Source organism: Meriones unguiculatus, chromosome 7 (assembly GCF_030254825.1).
Source record: "Meriones unguiculatus strain TT.TT164.6M chromosome 7, Bangor_MerUng_6.1, whole genome shotgun sequence".
Classification (NCBI taxonomy): domain Eukaryota; kingdom Metazoa; phylum Chordata; class Mammalia; order Rodentia; family Muridae; genus Meriones; species Meriones unguiculatus.
Window position 1 is genome coordinate 31,325,382 of NC_083355.1, and position 20,387 is coordinate 31,345,768.

Genomic DNA, 20,387 nt, shown 5'->3' on the forward strand with positions numbered 1-20,387 from the left:
ATCTATTCAGCCTTTTACTGATACAATTTTCTTTTTAGCTGTAGTCGTGTTGACCAAATTTTTAACATTTTAGCAATTTCTAAGAGTTAACTGTAGCCGAGCACATCACACACTGCAGGGCTCCCGGGACCAGCGCTGCCTTCTTCTCTCTTCCTATGAAAGCCACCTTGAAAAGCAACACTGTCCTACTGCATGGTCCCAAATGGGCCACGATGAGTAGGTTTTGAACGCTCTACTTTGTCACTCGTCTGAGAGGGAAAGCACCCACTCGTCTTACTGGAGACATTTGGCTGGCAGCAGCTGGGCTTCTGAAGGGCTGCAGTACTCAAAGCACATTTCCTGCTTAAGCATGGCAAGGGAGTGAACTACTGAAGGCAGCAAGAACAATAAAAACTGCTATCTCCCATGTAGATGTCCAAGAGCATCAAGAGAAAGAATAAATTCACACGAAGCAACAGCGCTATAACTCTTAGGAAATTCAAAAGCAAACGAAAACGACTATGTAGCAGACATTTGGGGGTGCCCAGTCGTGCTTGCTCATCACTTTAAAAAAAAAAAAAAACCTGGATGTTTACACATCTCTCCTCCCTGATGGATCTCTGTGTAGTGCTGGCATAGGACAAGCAAAAACCAGAATGCAGAGACTACTCACAGGCAAATTAGCTCAGGCTACTTTTGTGGATGGGAGATTCTGACAATAAAGAGATAAATGCAGCCTTTCCATCCCAACTTCGCTTTTAGTCTTCTAGAGGGAGTGGGTGCAGGAAAGTGTTCCTGATATTGGGGTGTGCAGGGAGACTTTTTGCCCTTAATTTAAAGCATTGTTTTCCTAGGGAAATTTAATTTGGGGGAAAATGTTTTTCTAATTAACTGGATGACCGTGTGCTGTGCAAACAATAAAGATTCTTGTTTGAAAGTAACGCATGCCCCTGCTCCTAGGACTACCAAGGGAATTTAAGATGAAAAAAAAAAATGCAAGCAGCTCCGACCTCACATTTTATCAGAGCTAAAAAAGACTCTCCAGCAGTTTTCATGTCAGTTCCCAATTTAAAAGCCACAAGAGTTGAGCGGGGTCTCACTGTACCGAGCCGTTTCTCATCCCTAGAAATGGCTACGATTGATTGCAACTGGGTCTCTTAGTGGGTGTGTCCTTCCCTCCCTCTCTGTTCCTCTTGTGCTGGGCTTGGCCTGCAAGGTTAGAAACTGCACATTTAGATGGCTCAGAGGAAGATTTCATAATACTAGTGTTGGGCTGGGCAGTCTAGCCAAATTCCATTCATTAGCTCAGGCGCCAGCCAGAGTATGACCAGCAAGAATGCTGTTTTGGTTCCATAGTAGAGCTGATAGGAAATCGGAAATGTCCCCACCCCCCTTTTTTACATCTGTCTCTTTCTGCTTTGGTTCCTAAGAGGCAATGTATGGACAAATGAAGGGTCCAGGATTCTGGGCTATGGAAGACAGGAAGCTAATCGCTAACTCAACCCCTAGTGGAGCAGCTCAGTCAACAGCCACTCTCTTTCTGGCTGTGTTTTCATCTATTCCGACACTATTCTTTTTTAAAGGTATCTACATAGAGACATCAGAGTTGTGCGTACGTTAGACTTTAAGCATCCCCCAAACAGAAATCGAATATCCAACCCACCTGATGTTTCCAGAGATGCTGTTACTGAGTAAAGACCAAGATGGGGGCTTTGGGGAACAGCACTATTCACAGACGGTCCCTGCCACAAAGGAGCTTTACATTTATAGAGGAGGCACCTGGGGCCATCAAGGGAATCAAAATTCTGCTCTGCTCTGACCTCTTACACGCAAAACACAAAACAAAGGAGGAAGCGGGAGCTTCTTGGAGAAGTCTGAAAGTTGCTGGGGGAGGGGAGATTGGCAGGGGTGCGTGCCCTGGGAAGTTGGGGGATGCTACAAGGACCAGATCCCCTGAAGTCAAGGCAGCATAAGCAATGAAGCTGGGGCGGGGCGGTACAGGGGCCGGGGAGAGGGTGGTGTAGAAAACCCAACTTTCACAGCCTGGTCTTCCCGAGTATGCTGGGATGAGGCACCCGTGACTGGAGGATCTGCAGGGTAGCAGGTCTTATTTGTGTGTTGGCAGTGTTGCTTCCTGTTTGGGATTTTTTTTTCAACTCGAGAGAAACCAGTTCAACATTGATGCAGGGTTGTTTGTCGATACCCTTGCTTCTGGGTTGTCCTTATCCTTCAGAATAAGAAGCAGCCTGAGACGGAGGAGAAGTGTGCAGGCCACAGCACTCCGCAGCTTGTGCTGTACCTGCTGTAGGTGATGCTCTCTGCTTGTAGAGTCATGGATCTTGACATTGAGTCTGTGACACCTTCCATCGCATCAAAGATTTCACCGTCGGGAGATCTTCTCCTTGCTAAACTTTGAAACTGTATTTTAAAAAGCTGCCATCAAGTCACTGTGGTGTGAAGACTAGGACTTTCCGGGCCCATCTTAGTTCATTTCTGGTGCTAGAACAATATATCTGACACTGGTTAATTTATGACAGAAAGCGGCTTTTCTCTTGGGTCAGGGTTCCTGAAGCTGGGAAGTCCAGGTGGGTGATACCAACAAAAACATCATGCTTCTTCAACTCACGGCTGAAAGCAGAAACGTACAGAGGAGAAAGAACAGGGGAGACTGCCTCATTTTGAGATGACCCACTCTCACGGTAACTAGACAGGTCCCATAAGAACTGACCACTCCTGTGAGAGTAGCATTACTTCCTCTTAACAATCAAACTGTCTCTCAAAGACACTACTGCTTCCCCGCCTTGGTACATTGGAGACCACGTTCAGCACAGCCAGGACAAACCACACTCAAACTATAGCACTGCCCCAAATGACTCAATGCTTTTGAAGCCTGGCGAAAATTAAATATTTGCTAAAATCGCAAAGCTTGTCATTTGGATAGCCATAGTTATCTGACATAAATACAGTAAATCAGAGTTCTGAGCCGCAGCCTGACTTTAAGGGGCATTGACACCTTTCTGTGTTCACTCTCAGTTATTATGAGCCTCCTTGTGGTTTAACCCTGCTTCTGTTCCCAAACTAAACAGAGACAGTCTCTGTGATCTTTGTCTTCAGATTATGTATCTTATCTGGTCTTGAAGTTTGTCTATATAGCTCTCGTCCTCTGGGGATTTAGAAAACATAATTTTCTCAGGGTTCTACTACGGAGTCTTTAAACTGCCTGCGGAGAACTTTCCAGAGGGGTCATGCTCCATCACCATCCTAAAATCTCCTGTTGCTCTCAAGGGGACTCCTGTGCCCTGCTCTCTTCTTCTACCCCAGCTGATCATGTACCTTCAGGCCAAAAACACCAACCCGTCCCCACCCCTGACCTCCCCTACCCCCAACCCAAAGAAGGACATGGAGAAGAAAAACTGTTGGCATCCCAGAACAGGCTGGCTACCCCATGAGGAGAAACTTCACCCTTCTTTTTCTCAAACTCCGTCACCTTTGAAACCTATCAGATGGGTCACAGGATCTAATCAGACTTCCATGTAAGACCAGGCAGCCTCGGAGCGGAACCTACCTCCAGTTTTGTTTTGTCTGTCAAGAAGCCAGGTCCTCATGTTCTACTGAAACATGTTTTTGTAAAGCACATTTCAATAAAGCAGAAATACTTTCTGTTCAGACAAAAACAGTGGTTTCTTCAGAAATGTTAAGCATTGTATCTTTGAGCAGAGTTTCACTGATGGCTTGCCAAGCACTCTGTTATAATTCCTACTAACGCTTCCTCTGATTTGAGGCTGTCAACTGAATTGTTAGACCAGAGTCCCAGCCCTTCCCTGGAAAACGTCAGCATGGGGCTCTGTGCCGGGGTCATTTTCCTGCGGATCAAGATTTATATAAAAAATACCCCTTATTACTCGAAATCTTGGGTGACAGGAGTTGAGCCTGAAGTTTCTCCACACTCGTGGTGCTGTTGACCGGGTTGATGAAATGGCATTCCAGGTGACCATGCCTGCTGTTGGCACAGGTCTGTCTCAGTGGATGTCATCTCAAGAGGTTCCCACTTTGCAGCCAGCCCCGGGGGCGGCCCTTGTCCCACCGTTGCATAATAGATGTCAGTGTGATCCGGGCCCTCAGACTGTTGTTTCTCATGTTCTGCATCGGAAAATAGAAAGGAGCCTGGGTCTATGAGAAAGCCTGTCCAAAGCTGGCTGTTCTGGCCAGTGATTCATCTATGTCAGAGGAGCAACAGGGTTCTGCCTTCCCTGAACAGCTTCTGTGGGGGAAGCTGAAGGAATCCCAAGGAACAAAGAACAAAGACAAGTGCGGATGTCTCATCATTGCTGCAGGAATTAGAGCTGTGGTTCTCAACCTGTGGGCCACGACCTCTGGGGGCTGGGGGGAAGGCTGAACGACCTCTTCACAGGGGCTCCCTAAGATCATCAGAACGCACAGAAATCTCCGTTGTGATTCACAACAGTAGCAAAATCACAGTTATGAAGTAGGAACAAGAGTCACTTCATGGTCGGGGTCACCACAACGTAAGGAACTGTACAAAAGGATCGCAGCGTCAGGAAGGCTGAGAACCTCTGGACTGGAGCAAACAGCTGACCGGGGAGGTGAATAGACTGACTAGCTGCTGCCTGCTGCCTCGTGGGCAGATGTGCTCTGCCCTCTCCCCGCTGAGGGTACGGGGTTCTTTGTTTCTCCGCAATAGCCGGGTTCTTGATGCTATTTTCTTAGACAGTTCTTTTCTGAGGGCAAGATCCAGGACTCCTCTCTCAGAGGCCTTCTGAGGAAGTCTGGCTGAATTCTTTTAACAAGCACCTGGTACGGAGCAGTCAAGGGTCTCTTTGTTTCTAGAGTTCTCCCCTACGGGCTCCCCCGCGTGTTGGTTCTTCTAGATGTGTTTGTGTATTTGCTGCCTTTTAAAAGATGTTTTATTTTTATTTCATCTGTATATGTCAAAGCCTGTGTGTGTATGTATGTTTATGTGTGTATGCATTCTGTATGTATGTGCACCCCATGCATGCCTGGTAGTCACCAGATCTCCTGGAACTGGAGTTATAGGCACTTATTAGCTGCCCTGTGGACAGGGGGGAACCAACTCCAGAACTTCTGTAAAAGCAGGCAGTGCTCTGAACTGCGGTCTCTCCAGCCTTTGTTACTCAGTTTTTTTGTTTTGTTTTGTTTTTGTTTTTTGCTTTAGCTTTGAATGCTACCTCTTGCATTGCTTTGTTGCTGCTGCTGCTGTTTACCTTCAGTTCAGTGTGACATTTTACTCTGATTACAAAGTTTTCTCAATTTGACTTTAAGAGACTCGGCCTCTTCAAGAGCTAGTAGCTCATCAGAAGAATAAAATAGTTTGAAATAATTATGTACATAGTTTAATATAATATATTAATATATAATCTAGATGTAAAGAATATATCATATATTTTTAAAAGATCTTTTTATATTATATTTAAGGATATATATTATATATTATATTTATTATCTATTTATATATTTTATATTACATATAATACATGTATATATTATTTATATTATAAATATGTAAAAATAATTAATATAATATATACAGAAGATATTTACATCTTCTTTAAAGTATATATGTGAGCCAGATATGGCCACTCATACCTACAATTAGAAGGTTGAGGTAGGAGGATCATCATGAATTCAAGGCCAGCCTAAGCTATGTAGGAAGTTTTATGCCCACTTGGGCAACAAAGTGAGACTCTGCCTCAGGAAAATAAAATATATATTTATGGGTTTCATGCTACACAGGATAAGGCAATGCAGGTAGGACCTGGAAGTTGATTCGTAATCTTACACATTTGATTCTAATTACATTTTATAATATGTCTGAGAGCTTCGAAGGCAGGAGACAGGAAAAGCCTGACATTAAAGAAAAAAAAAATCACTATTTTGTAGAAAGTACTTTTCTGGGAATGTGTATATTTGTGTGGATACATACATAAACTACAAAATCTATATGTAGTACCAGGGAGGGAAAGAATGAGAGACACTTCTCAGGTTCCTCACAATTAACAAGAGAAAAGGCCACATACCATAAAACAAAATACAGTGCTAATGCGAACAGAGCATGCTGGTAACACAAATCAGGAGAATTAGTTATGTCCGAGGGCCCTAGAGTTGACTTTGCTGGGTCTCACAGGCTCATCAGCATTTCACCAACCAAAGACTGGAAGACAAAGAGTCACAAATAGCAAAAACAGGGTCTTACAGCAGAAAGCCCTTCTTTGCACACAGCAAGGGAAAAGAACAGTAGTCCTGGCTGGGGTCAGATATGAAGGTCCTTGAGAGCCTTCTTAAGATTTCATTTTATCCCCAAAGCAATTAAATGCAATGAAGAGATTTTAGGAGAAAGGATAAATAGTGACTTTAACCTTTAACTCTCAGTTTGAAGCTTAACTATTGTTTGAAGATCTCTGTATGGATGAAGAGCCAAACTTGTAGCTATCAAGGTCTATTCCAGGATTGCCACAGTAAAAGAAGAAATGAGGAGTTGACAGGAGACATTTTGGAAATGGAAATTCCGTGTTTAGACATCAGTTTGTTGTAAGGAAGTAGGAGAAAGACAAGGATGTGCTGAGACTCTGGTCTGGTGGTTGGATAGATGAAGATTCAATTCACTAACATTGAGAAAAGACTCTTGGCAAGGAGACACGCTTAGAGAGAATTCAGACAAAGCAGGGGTACTCGCGGAAAATTTACAAAAGGAAGCTCAAGTGCAAGAGAGAGGCCATACCTAGAGTCACACGTTTAAGACCCGCAGAGACACAAAAGGTAAGGTAAGCACCAGGGGCAAGCACACAGAGTAAAAGAAAAGGCTAACAATGCCATCACCCACCATTTCGCCCCAGGAACATAGCATCAACTGGAAAGAGGAAGAGGAGGAGCCAGGAAGAACTTAGTCAGAGACAGTCAAAGAAGTGGGAGAAACCTAGAGAGCTGTAGCCTGGGAAAAGGAAGGCTGCAAAACAGTAGGGGAGGCCAGAAGCACGCCCTCCTTCACGGCTGCTACCAGTTAAGGGAGCTCTGGGAAGTTTAGGGAGAGTGATGCCTAGAGAGTGAAGAAAGCAAGCTGGACTTTCAAGGGACAGAGAAGAGGGACAGGGGATGGAGACAGCAGCCTCAAAATGAGAGACGGATGACCCACAGGGCAGCAAACTGAGAGCCACTTTGTCTTAATTGTCAATTATTAAGGTGCCATAGAGAATATATCGTAAGTCTTCATGTCTCTTGTTTGTTGTCAAGAGGTAGGTGTTCCATGTGGCTTCGGCTCCTAGGGCTCCTGCTTTGTCGCTGTTTGCTTTTAGTCCCTCCTGTATGGAAACAGTTATGTAAGACGCTAGCAACCACCTGTGATGTCCAATTCATCTTCCTCTGACTGTGGCCTGTGGAACCGGTGGAAGATGCTATGAAAGGGTACAGTCGCATACTATGATGGGATGTTGGAATTTGAGTGATATGAGTGTGGATGAACACCTTCTTTGAGGATGTCAGAGGAAAAGAGCACTGGACAGGTCAGCCACAAACCCCAGCTCCAGGGAAAGCTGTGGAGAAAAGCTGTGAGAAGGCTGACTGGGGAGCAGAAGAGCTTAGCATACAAGACACTGGAGGGAGAGGGTATTCTCAGGAGAAGGTGCTGGAGGAGGAGCTGAGCAGAAGTGTCTTCACCTGAGATGAGAATGTAACGAGACTCCGAAAAAGCATTTTCAATAAAAGGAGACTTGGAAATTAAGAAGTATCCTAGTGGACTGTTTGCTATATTCAATGACCTGGTGTCCCTGATGTGTGTTTGTGTACACAGTGTCTTTACATAGCAATGGCCTCATGAACAAAACTTAGGAGCATTCACCCCAAAGACACTTCAATAAAAGATGAGCTAAATGGCTATGGCCTAGTGCATGCTGACTTAGGTTTGCATAAGTACAGTCTACAATGTTGCTACAAGGAAATTACCTAATAATGATGAATTCTGCAGAGCACGTCCTTGTCATTAACCAATGCATATTTAATATGCATTATAGCTCACATTAAGAACATCACAAAATGCATGCATACTGTCATATAAATCATAACTATCAATATTTAAAAACGAGCTATGTGAATGAAAATTAAGTTATTTTTTCTCTGGAGGGGAGAGGCTCACTTTAAAAAAAAGATGAACTTGGAAAGGGAATGTGAGGACATCCAAGGAGGACCGTGAGCTATGCGAGGATGGGGGCAGGGAGGGGAGCACCACTGTTCAAGGCATTCCTGACAGCACTGCTTATCATGTAACTGAGTCTGGTCTTACTCTCCCCCTCCCCCACAGTGGAATGGAGCATGTCTAAAGACTTTTCCCCTTTGGCCGGGGAGATCATCATGGACAACCTGCAGACCCTGAGGTGCACAATCACAGGACTCACCACAGTAAGTGTCCTCCTGACGGATTTGCCATCCTCTGCCTTTTGCACAGGGCGCCTGGTAGGAAATGCCCACTCAGCCAACACCCAGCCCTCTGACAAGAACTACCATTCGTGTGATATGTCTGGTCCCCATAATCTGAGTCTCACAAAGGGGCAAGCAGACAGCATGAACCACTTTGTAAGCTGCCATGTTCTAAGGAGATCAGGAAGAAACTGGCCTCGTGCGAGCCTTGAAAGCGGCTGCTTTCTGGATCACAGTCTAATCTGCAAGGGGATCAAAGGCTCCGAGAGATCCAATTTTGACTCCCTGTCTGATGGTAAAAATAACAGCCTCATCTAGCCCTCACCCCCACCGCCTCACTGAGATCCGTCATCAATTGGAGTCACATAATTTCCTGAGAGAAATCCTTTTCCTCTGATTAGAAAGAAAAAAAAACCTGCCTAAATCAGCTACCACACAAAAGAAACTTATACATGGCAAAGGTACAATCTTTCTGTAACATAAACTAACGGTGAATGAAAAGCTGGAACTAGCCATCTTTATTTGTTTAACCAATCTAACTCAAATATTAATTATTTATTTATGAACCACAAATGAGCATCCACAATGCAAAAAGTAGAAACACCTAGCAAATCTGCTCAGACTGAGGAAACTCTGAATTTCCTCAAACAATTACAATTCAGAAGATGTTATTATACATACATATATTATATATATATATAATTTTTAAATCAAGATCCTTTAAATGTAATCTCAAACTTCTAAAATCCAATTCAAATAATTAACATCTTAAGACCTTCATATGGGAGGAGCACAGAAATATTTCTGTTGTTTTCTTAGAGGTTAGCCAATTAAAATAGTTATCCGTACTACATAACCCCGAAACCTAGCATTAAAAAGCTGCCGTCCAGAGTATTCTAAGAGAATTGTTGGTGGTTTGGTCACCACCAAGAATCCTGGCTTTTAGTCCTAATCGCATGTCTACACCAGAGAGCAGAACTGTGGATCACCAGAGCAAACAAAGCCCCCCAAGTGGGTGGCCCCAGAGATGCTATCAGGAGAAGACTGGCTCCAACACCACAGCTCGCACGGTGGAAGGAGGCCAGGAAGAACCCCAGGGAATTTCCACTGCTTAAAAGAAAAAGTGATATCGTGATAAAAATGGAAAACTCTCCACAGAGAGGTTCTCTGACATCTAAACTGGCTTCTCCAGGGATGAGGTTTTTCCACTCTGCCATCCAATCAGAGCGGTGCAGGCATTATGCTGAGCATATAAACCCCTGGAAGTGAATTTATAGTTCTAGGCCATCCCTATAACCCCGAGGTGCATGAAACCCAATTTTCAGTGTTAGAGAGAAAGGTGTTAACGTCATCATATGGTAAGGCAATATCATTGAAATCCTAGCAAACTCTCCACAAAGATTTCTTTTTTTTAACGCAAACACCATTTTACATTTATAGTAAGCAATTGTTCACCCAATATTGGCTTCTCTACCACCCCTTTGGTCTCACAGAGAAAATAAAATAAGTTAAGAAAGAAACCTCAAAGCAAATACTAAAACCATACAAAACACTTTAAAGGATTATCAGCAAGCAAAAATCAACACCCTAATTCTTAATGCCATAAAAAGACGTTAACGAAAATAGGCCATCCTTTTAATAGCGGCTTTAAACTTGAAGTCACATCAGAAAGTTGATTTTTTTTTTTTCATGCTTGAACAGCTAAGTAAAGGATGCTCACTGGAGCACTATTTATTGTGGCACAAAACGGAAAGAATCCCAGAATCCACCAGTAAAGGACTGGTTGAATAAATGAGGGGCTCTGCTCATAGTCAAGGACCATGCAGCCACTGAAAGGAGGAGTTCTGCCTTCATGGGCTAGTCTACCAAGAGATTTATCGTAGCTTGCTAACTTTCTAAAGAAACCTGAGTGAAGGCTGTCGCCTTTGGAGAGGGGAAATAAGTAGAAAAAGGTGAGGGTGGGAGATTGCTGTTGTTAGTAAACCTTGTAAAGTTGTGTGGGTTGGAAGAATTTGTGGTGTGTGTGTGTGTGCGCGCGCGTTAGTCTTTTGTTTCATTTTGTTTTACTATTTTTATTTATTTTATTTTGTTTTTTGGTTGGGGCTTTTTGTTTGTCTGTTTGTCTGTTGGTTTGTTGGTTTTGTGAAGAGAGAGAAAGAAAGGGCGAGTTTAGTGGGTGGCAAAGTGAGGAGGATGTAGGCAGAGTTGGGGGAAGGGAAACTGTGACCAGAATATATTATATGAAAAATTGATTTTATACATACATATATATATGTATATGTATGGAGAGAGAGAGACAGAGAATTGGCATATAATTTAGGGCCATGGGGAGTCAGGAAAAGTAACTATGATATTCCAATTCTGAAATCGAGAAAGTGCACAGAAACCGAGAGAATCCTCCAAATGTGATGGATTGCAATGCCTGATGCGGTATCCTGTTTCACTTCTTTGCAGGGCCAACAGTATTTTGTTCAAGTCTCGGCTTACAACATGAAAGGATGGGGACCAGCTCAGACCACAACTCCGGCCTGTGCCTCGCCCTCTAGTAGGTGGTTGTACTTCCAGGATGGCAACATGCTCGGCTGCTCCACCCCTTGGGTGCCCCTGCCAGTTCCCCTCCCCCTCAGCTCCTCCTAGCAGCAGCCCTGGAAGAACGGTCCCTCTGCAGGAATGCTCAGAGGGTGGCAGCTCAGGGGAGGGAAGGGGGCATTTGAAATGACAGCAGTTTGCTAACAGTGGTGTCTTTCATTAGCGGTAGCCTTCAAAAGTTATGGAAAAAAAAATCTCAGCTTCAATTCAACATCTGTAGAATGGGTCTAAGTTGCATCCTCTCGCAGGGCTTTGTAGGGATGGAGAGGACACCATGAGAGTGGCCAGCCATTTTTAGTTCTCAGGGTTCCTTTCCTTGTCTGCAGTGGACTCATCCCATTGGTCTCCTATGAGAATGAAACCAAACACCTTTGGCTTAAAGACAGTCTGCCAAAGAAAAGCTTTTTTTTTTTCATTAGTAGTCACCCTGCAATAAATAAAATATCTAAAACTTCTAGTGGTGACTGAGGAACCAGCAAAGATTTCTTCCAGTCATTTGACGATTAATAATTTATGCCTGGTATGTTTGTTATAACTCCCTGTGTTTGGTATAACCAGAAATTTTAATTACGCAGAACAAACATCTTCAGACAGACAAAAGAGTAGACTGTTCTTGACAATGAGCCTCACACTCCAGTTGTATTTTCATCTGTTCAGAAGGTTATTACTGTCATAATTAAGAGTCATGCCCTGCACTTCTTGTAAGAGTGAGAACTGCTTAATATTTTGTGGAACATAGCTTGTATCATATTCAACTACCTTAGGGATGTTTGTTTCCTTTTACCTCATTTTGCACACTTTGGAGCTAGTTTGAAGACATAAAGATGGAAATAACTGTGCACAAAATGTGTGCTGCAGCAGTATATTAATAGTGGCTTAATATCATGTGTAGCAAAGAAAACAAATAGCCCAGTATTAGTGTAAAAGTGAAGTATGGTATATTCACATCCATATTAAAGAACCAAAAATGACCAATCACTAAAAACATGTGTTTAAAAACCCATTGTGTAGGACTGTACAAAAAGTCCCAAAATAGAGCCTGTATGTAAAATAATGATGATCGTGATGACAAGGAGGAGGAGGAAGATGAACGTAGGAACTCCATTCATTTAACCATTAGTTTATCTACAACTGGCTAGGTTGTGTCTAGATCACTATCAGAATTTAACAGTGGGCTGGGGAGGTGGTTGAGGCAGTAAAGTGCTTTCCACACAAGCAAGAGGACCTGAATTTGATCTCCAAAACCCACATAATAAAGCCAGGTATGTTTTTGTAGCCCCAGTGCTGGGGTAGGGACAGAAGCAGAAGGAGGCTAAGGCAGTCTAGCAAGCATGTCTCAATGAGAGACCATGTTTCTAAAACAAAGATGGATGGCAACTAGGGAAGACACCCAAGTTTCAGGTCTGACCTTCACATGTGCATATATGTGTATGTACATGCACACAGACAGACAGGTACACACACATTTAATAGTAGATACCCGGGTTATGAGTTTATGAGTTTTCTGGTTTGTGTGTTTATAATTTTCAAATGTTATGACAACCTTTCACCGAAGACAAACTATGAGCCAGGTGATAAATTGTGGGCTTTGTGCGCAGTGTCTCTCCATACCCTCACAGAAATCCTTCATCTTCCCGACAGCCTTGTGGATTTGCATCACTGTCATTGTCATCTGTGGCAATGCCACCATCAGAGAGAACCTCCATAAGACTCATTTCGTTCTGGGCATTAACCTAAGAACTTTATACAGTAGCCATGATCTCTTTGATGAGGAGGAGGGAGCAATAACCTAGAGGCCTATTTTACAGAGCACAGCCTTCACACAGTAATTCAGACAGAGGCTGTCCCGGAGGACACATCACGGGTACACAGCTGGACCGTGATTCAAAACTTGAATTTGTCAAGACCCTTCCATGTCTCCTATGGTAACCAGAGTCCCATTATCAGACAGAAAAGCAGGCTGAAGACCAGCCAACCATGCCTACCACCTCCAGGAGGATTGTGTGGTGATACAGTGTTACACACGGCCCTGGACCACCGATACCACTGCTCTCTAGACTCCCTCTTCATTTGATAATTTCATCATGAGTCTTATTTGGACATTTCCATTGCTAAAGACTTATCAGAAACACATTCTGGGACTAGCAAGGGTGAGACACTGAGGAACCAGTCCTATTGGCAAAGGCAGGGGTGTGTATTATTGGAGATGGGGCAATAGAAAGCACAAAAAGGCTAGTCTCAGTTAACCTGGGAGCACAGGAGGAGAACCAATGGCAAAGACGCACCCCACACAAATACTTACCTGCAGACGAGGCTTAACTTCTAAAGCTCAGATGTCTGGGTTCCATAAGTTTCGCCTTCTGTCCGGACACCCCTCACACAAGCTCATGTGTAGACCACTCTCCGGAATGACAGGAACGGTTGTTCAGGGCTTAGATGAGTCATTTATTTGTTGGCAATTAACACAGCGAAATGCAATGCTTTCTAAAACGGTGTGCTTGATTAGCAAGGGTAGCTGGGAAAGAACAGAAAGCCTAGCATGTGGTTAGAGTTGCTGCAGACATGCCATATCACTTGGAAAGAACAATATAAAAACACTCCCATTCTATTTATAAACAGAGTATGACATTGTGATGTAACGTGTATCAGTCTTCAGATATTTACTAGAGGACAATGTACTCTAACATGACAGAGTAATTGGAAATTTGGTAATATGTTCCAGTAAGCTATAAAACTTTTTTTTTATATTTTTACAAAAGGCCTTAATGTGTTTTTATAGACTTATGTTATATGGTATGGTACATAATAAGAGAAAAGCACCCAGACAGGCTTGTCTGAGTTACGATCAGGAAAGCCCTGATATGGCCCAGTGAGTGTAAGCTCTGCATTGTGTTGTGATTGAAGTGTCTCATTACCAGAACAGTGAGCTGTATTATGTGAAACAATCTGCCCTTTTCCTACCAGGCTAAGTTTATTCCTGTCAGGTTCCTGATTTCTTAATATATTTTCAATTTTTTCCCTCATCCCTGAAGTCTCCCATTTTATGTAGTCATCAGAACTTTCCCAACATCTATGAGGGGAAAAAAAAAAACATAAAAAAAAAAAAACCACTCTTTTCCAAAATGTTGGCATTGCTTGGGCTGCAATTGAGCATTAGCAATTTTCTTATGTATCGTAAAGTCATCAGAGCCAGCTCACCTCCAACGTAATAGGACTAGGCTGAAAAGCGGAGGCCCATTCCACCGCCCCTACACCCCTCCTTGTACTGATGACAGCATTAAGACTCATTAGAACATATTACCATGTTCAGGTCCATGTACTAACTCAGCCACCCAGGAGCATTCCTCCGGTGCAGGCTCCTACTCATCCTCACTGCACCATGGGCACTTTGAGAGCAATGACTTCAACTAAAGGAGCAAGGACCCATGCAGGGCCATGAGGGCAATTGTTTATTCTGTGTCCAGATGCAAGCTGCACTGTAAATGGTCTAAAGGCCTCTGGCAGTTATTTCCCTAAGCTTCAAATGGGCCAGCCTTCCTCAACACCATCATGCTTGTATTCCTGGTGCCTCACCAATAGCATACTGGGCATCTCCTGTGTGCTGGGATGCTACCTGATTCATACTCTTTTTCTTTCACTCGCATCTTCCAAAGGAGATTAAAAACTGACTTTGCAGAGGAGAAAAGTGAGGCAAAGAGGAGTTCAGTCATGAATCTTGCCCACAAGGAACAGTCTACAAAGGCCAATGTTCTTTCTCCAGAGTTGACCAGAACTAAGCCCCAACAGAAGAACTCCAAATAAGATCTAACTCTCTTGCCCAAAAGTGCACAGAATAATTAAATGAGCATGACCGCTACACATGGGATCACTAGACCTCGTCACAATGCTGGCAGGGCCACGGAACTGAGTGACACAGGTCTGGAATGGGGGAGGGATGTTTCAGCTTCATCTTCCTCAAGGTAAAATGGAGAACCATACAGAGGAGAGAATGGGAATGAGGAGGGACTTGAAGATCTCTGAGGCCTCTTTCTTCTTAGATAATCATCAGATGGGATGAAAAGTAGTGTTTCCACACTAACTCGCCTTCAAGCCTTATTTACAGAATGCCTGTCACAAGACAGGCTTTGTGCCAGGTCCCTAATAATGAGATGAGATGAAAATCTCATTTCATCCCCATAAACCTCTCACAAGACAGACACCACCCTCGTTTTTCAAGTTAGGGAGTGAAGGCCCTGATGACAGAAAGGACTTGCCTGGGAACAGGAAGAGGCAGTGCTCAAGTTGGAGTTTAGAGCAGACCCCACGACCTAACTGTACCTTACCCTGCCTGATGTAATGAACCCTCTCTGGGTTTATCTGAGTACCAGCGATGTCCCTCCTAAATATATACATCCCTGGGCTGTGCATGGACCCCTGTGAGATGCTTGGACCTATCTACTATGAAGTACTTGACTGTGTGAATGAGGAAGACTCTGTATTTTAGACTAATTATGCCAGGGAGTGATTTGAGACTCAGTGGCTTCTCTGAGGGGGAGTGAATAGCCTTCGTGGAGATAGATGTACTTGAAGTTGTTGCCTTTGAGATGTTCATGGGGGAAAAACTAGAAGAGGAAAAATAGAAGCGGGGTTGCACAATGAAGTGACTGACCTGCTGGGGGAAAAAAATCTAGAGCAGAATTGCAATCTTGACATTAGTCCCATATGAGTTATTACTCTTGATATCATTATAGCCAAATGGAATGAAAATAGAAGGGAGAGACAATCTCAGTGGGGACTGCAATTTAAATTTGCCATGTAAGCTAATACTGTATATTTAGAGATGGAGCAGACAGGGTGGTTGGTGGCTCGGAGTATGTGCAGGGGCTGCTGTGCCAGCTAACCAAAGCAGACATTCATTAGAGCAAAATGTAGATTTCCATTTCTTGGCATCTGACGTGGGCTCTTTCCTTGGAAAGAAATGTCAATTTGGCCAAAAGTGTGAAACCTACAATAAAAGCATTGGGACTGTGGATTTCATCTAGTCTGCACATTCTCGCCCGTCTTTTCTACTGTGAAAATCCAGTTGAAAGTTGGGGTTCGGAGTGAAGAGGTAACAGGGGTGCTGATCAGGACAGGGGATGCTGAGGAAGTGGGGGGGAGGCCTAGGAGAGGAGATATTGGGCTTCCAAATTTCCTATTTCTTTTGGCTCTCAAGTACTATTTTCTCTTGCCCAAAAAACTGCCCAACACAAGAAGCCAACCACAATTACTGTTTTGCATAGGGTTCTGAACAATGGCAGCTCCCAAACCGTCGGTCGGCATCGCCGCCTGCCAGTTCTGCGTGTGCTGGGTGCTCACCCACGGAGCCTGTGGGCACTGAACACAAAACCCCAGCGCCTCGGCTTTAAAATGTCTCTCTGTTTGTTTCTTTTGTTCAATAGACTGGAAAGACTATGACGACAGAGAGCCCAGACACAAGGGACAGAGCGAGGTTCTGGAGAGCCTGCTGCAGCAGGTCCGAGCCCTTCATCAGCGTTACAGCTGCCGGGGTAAGGATAAAATCTGCGCTGGCCCATCGGCTGAGGTCTCGGTGGCGCCGGTAATTTTAGCAGTTTCCCAGCTGGGTCATACCTTCTCATTCATCAGGGAAAAAGAGATATTAATATTTGTACATCTGGAATCACTTTACAGTACTATCTTGCTTTAACCCTTCCACAGAGCCTTCCCTCTCCTTTCCCCCCCTTCCTCTCTCCTTCTCTCCACACACACACACACACACACACACACACACACACACAAAGTTTGAAAATAAGCACAAGTTTGGGGGTGAGGGGTGGGAACAGCCTCTGCTACCATTCTCATCTCTGAGTTAGTCCTTCTCAACACTCCTCTGAGGGGCCTATGAGACAAACTCAACAATGACAGCCACGAAAACCCTTCACACTGATTGCTAAAATAGCTTTACAATGCATTTTCACATCCACTGTGCCAAAATCTCATCTTCACTTTGGCTGTCGTGAGGGAAGCTAAGTTGGTTTGCCCAGTGTCCTAATGCCAAGCTACAGCCTGGGATTTGTTGTGCCATGTCCAGTCATCCTGCTGTGGCTCTTCCCCCCTTCGCCCCCCATGAACTTTGATCCCACCTTGAACTTTAGTCTTCCTCTGTCCCACTGATTGGGTGGGAGGAGAGCTCACCTCCTCTCCATTTTAGCCCTGCTTCACCCAGAGGCTCTGTGAGATGCTTTTAAAAGCTTCTCTGTTGCTTGGGCGGCTCAGATGGGACAGGGTCGGGTTTCTGATCTGTGTAATGATTCGTGGAAGAGGCACTTAGTTTTATTTGGAGAATTAAAGCCTCCATAAAGTTTTCATTTTCCATGCTCCCATCAGATCTCCAACTGCTCTGCTCTCTAGATTCAGGGCGCTGCTGAGCCAGCTGGGTAAAACACCCATGGCTCACGCTAAGATGCTATGCTTGCTGTTTAGATGAGGCATAAATCATACTTAGCATTAGCAAAAAGTTTCCCAATTACTATAAAGCTCTGACAACAGGGCCCTTCAGAAACACTAGCTCTATCTGGAGATGAGGACAAGTGTTTGCTAGAAAACGGTGTTTCTCTAATGAGAGGTAAATACATGCAAGGACAGCTGGCAAGGGAAACCCAAGTGGGATTTTCATTCCTGGATCTCTAGGAAGATTTGACATCTCCCCACACCCCCACTTCAAAAAAAGGAGACCTGCAAATGTTCTGCACTGACCAAAGTCCATTCAGCTCTGGTTTCCTGGGGTTCATTTAATCAAGTTGGGTGTTACCTCAGTTCCTCTCTTTTCTGCCTCTCCCTTGCTCCCCTGCCTACTGGCTCCTGTATGAAAGCAAAGGTGATGGAGCAATCGCACAGGTGTTCTTTGCAATCCACAGCTCCTCTGAGGAAGGAAGCTGAAACTGCTCATGACCAGGAAAGTTGATTTTGGGTTTGTACATTACTAAGGGTTCAGATGCTCTTCCTATTACCATATGACTACTGTCCAGTAACCAAGAAATGACTTCCTGGATAGCCCAGTTATTTCTGATTTCCACTCAATTCTTATTATGCATGTACGTACCCCTCCCCCAATCAAAGCTGTACGCATATTAGGGATGAAGCAACTAAGGAATAAAGTGGACCTTCCCCAAAAGGGACTTTTTTTTAATTTTTAAAACATATCCTGGGCACTGAAATAATACAGACAATGTGAGAGGCGCAGCAGTCCCATGAGAGGCTCGCCTCAAGAGCTCAGGTCAGGTAAGGTTAGGAGACACAGAATTCCTCACCACTCTTGTGGAAATGGAAACTAGACTTCAGAATATTAAAGACCACAGTAAAGAGCCTAGCAAATTTGATTGAACAAGTATGTTCCGGATTCTTCAGCCATGTAAATCCTTTGCCATAGAATTAGTATTCTATGGTGTAAGCGTTGAGACAGCGTTGGCTGACCCTGTGACCCATCAAGATAAAATAAAGTACCTCACAGACAGAAAAAAAAAAAAAAAAAAAAAAAAAAAAAAGCAGAGCTTCTAAGATGCTGCAGTGTAACTCTGGGGGTCAAAGGTCAAGCAAAGGCTGTGTAAAGTCTGCTAAGAGAGAACCATGAAGACGATGTTTTGAACATTCAACTGCTTTGAGATTGTGCGGTTTACTAGGGACACACACCTTTATGAACTTTGCGTATAGAAAAGCAAATAATTTCCCTGAGTACTACTTCTACCGTTTAGAATTTTCTAGCCCCATCACAACTTCCTCATCAGAAAATCAGGCTGTCTAACTTGCAGTGTTGTTATGAGAAGGGAATGAGAAAATGGATTCAAACCACCCAGCACAGTGGAAGCCCCTCACAGACTCTAGCCCATTTTCAGTCATCGTTCTTGCAAGAGAAGAATGGGGTACTCTCCACCCACAGTGATTGGCTGGCACATCCTAGCATGAAAGCGTGGGCAGGGACTTCACTGTACCGAGCTGGGTACTCACCAGTTCTCAGCAGATTCCATTGCAGAAGTGATAGAAAAGCATCCCCAAAACCTGTGCAATCGGTACCAAAACCTTTCAAATCCTTATGCCCTTCAGTTTTGAAACTTTGTTTTCTTATGTAATTTATTTCTTCCACCATCAGTACCCTTTCTCCTCCCTTCTTTCCTGCTGGAATTACTGTTAATTAGAGGTTGAAACCTCCTAAACTAGTCCTTTTGTTTTCTTTCTCCACCCTAGTTCTCTTGTTTGTTTTTAAGGTAAGGTCTCAAAACACATCCCTAGTTGACTCACTATGCTGACCAGGATGACCTTAAACTCACAGTGATCCTCCTGCCTCTCCCTATTCAGTGCTGGGATTTCAGCTGTGTACCACTATGCCTAGCCTAATTCCTTTGATTTTCTTTAGTGTTCCCCTCTGCTTTCTATCCTGACATCCTTTTACTGCACTTTCTCAAAAATGTGTGTGTGTGTGTGTGTGTGTGTGTGTGTGTGTAACTTTCATTTTCTAAGACTTCTGTTGGATTTTTAAGCTTCGGATAACATTTTTAATTCTCAATGCTCCTTTGTTCTACTATTAAAAAATAAGTAATCCCTGTCATTACATGAGTTCAGCATCTTGTCTCCCAGAATGTTAATGACAAGCTCCATTTTGTACTTCCTCAACACAGTCTCCCTTCAGACTTGCTCTTTTCGCTGGTTTTGGCCTTTGTGTTTCCTGGTGGGTACATTTTCTTAACAGCCTAATGAGCCTTCCGTGTTTGCTTAGATATAAAAGAAGAGAGATCAATAGCCACCAGGGACATGGACAAGAAACTTTATTCACAGGCTTCATTGTCCAGTGAACTGATGTCATGTTTTCATTGGGAAATCACCAGTGTCATAATCTGTGGGTGTATTCTCTGGTGAAATTCTCCTCCGGACAGATTTCTTCCATGATCCCGCCTGGAAAGTATAACTTTCCAGTATGTGTGTTCTGAGAACATAATGGGTAAATATTATACATGAAAACTTTCATTTAATCTACCAGTTTTAATAGCTAGTAGCATCACCACAGTCATCCCATTTCCAATTGTCCCTGAGGTCACCCTGTCTCCAACCTCAGAGGCTTCACTTTTGTGGTCCATTGATTTTTTTTTTTTTTTTTTTTTTTTTTGCCTGTTTGTTTTCCTTCCCAGAGAATAAGCCACTGACTTTCACCTAGGGTAGGAGAGGGGTCTTTGTCTAGCTGTGCAGCAGAGGAAGAGATCTAGAAGTCTGGTTTTAAACAGATTGCACAAACTCCTGGTTTCAGCTGCACGTGTGGCTCCTCTCCCCATTAGCAGCCTCGGAGCTTGTGGAACGAACCACCTTACTTCTTCGTGGTCCGCCGGGGTTTTAGGCATCATCTTTCT

The 20,387-nt window shown here is 43.7% G+C and overlaps 1 protein-coding gene across 1 annotated transcript in view; it reads left to right on the forward strand.

The window, feature by feature from the left end:
* Ankfn1 (ankyrin repeat and fibronectin type III domain containing 1) overlaps positions 1–20,387 on the forward strand; it is a 385,112-nt gene that overhangs the window by 305,033 nt on the left and 59,692 nt on the right. Inside the window, exons 8-10 of the mRNA XM_060386995.1 lie at positions 8,309–8,406; positions 10,879–10,969; positions 16,434–16,541. Coding sequence (XP_060242978.1) covers positions 8,309–8,406; positions 10,879–10,969; positions 16,434–16,541 — 297 coding nt within the window. The remainder of the gene's footprint in view (positions 1–8,308; positions 8,407–10,878; positions 10,970–16,433; positions 16,542–20,387) is intronic.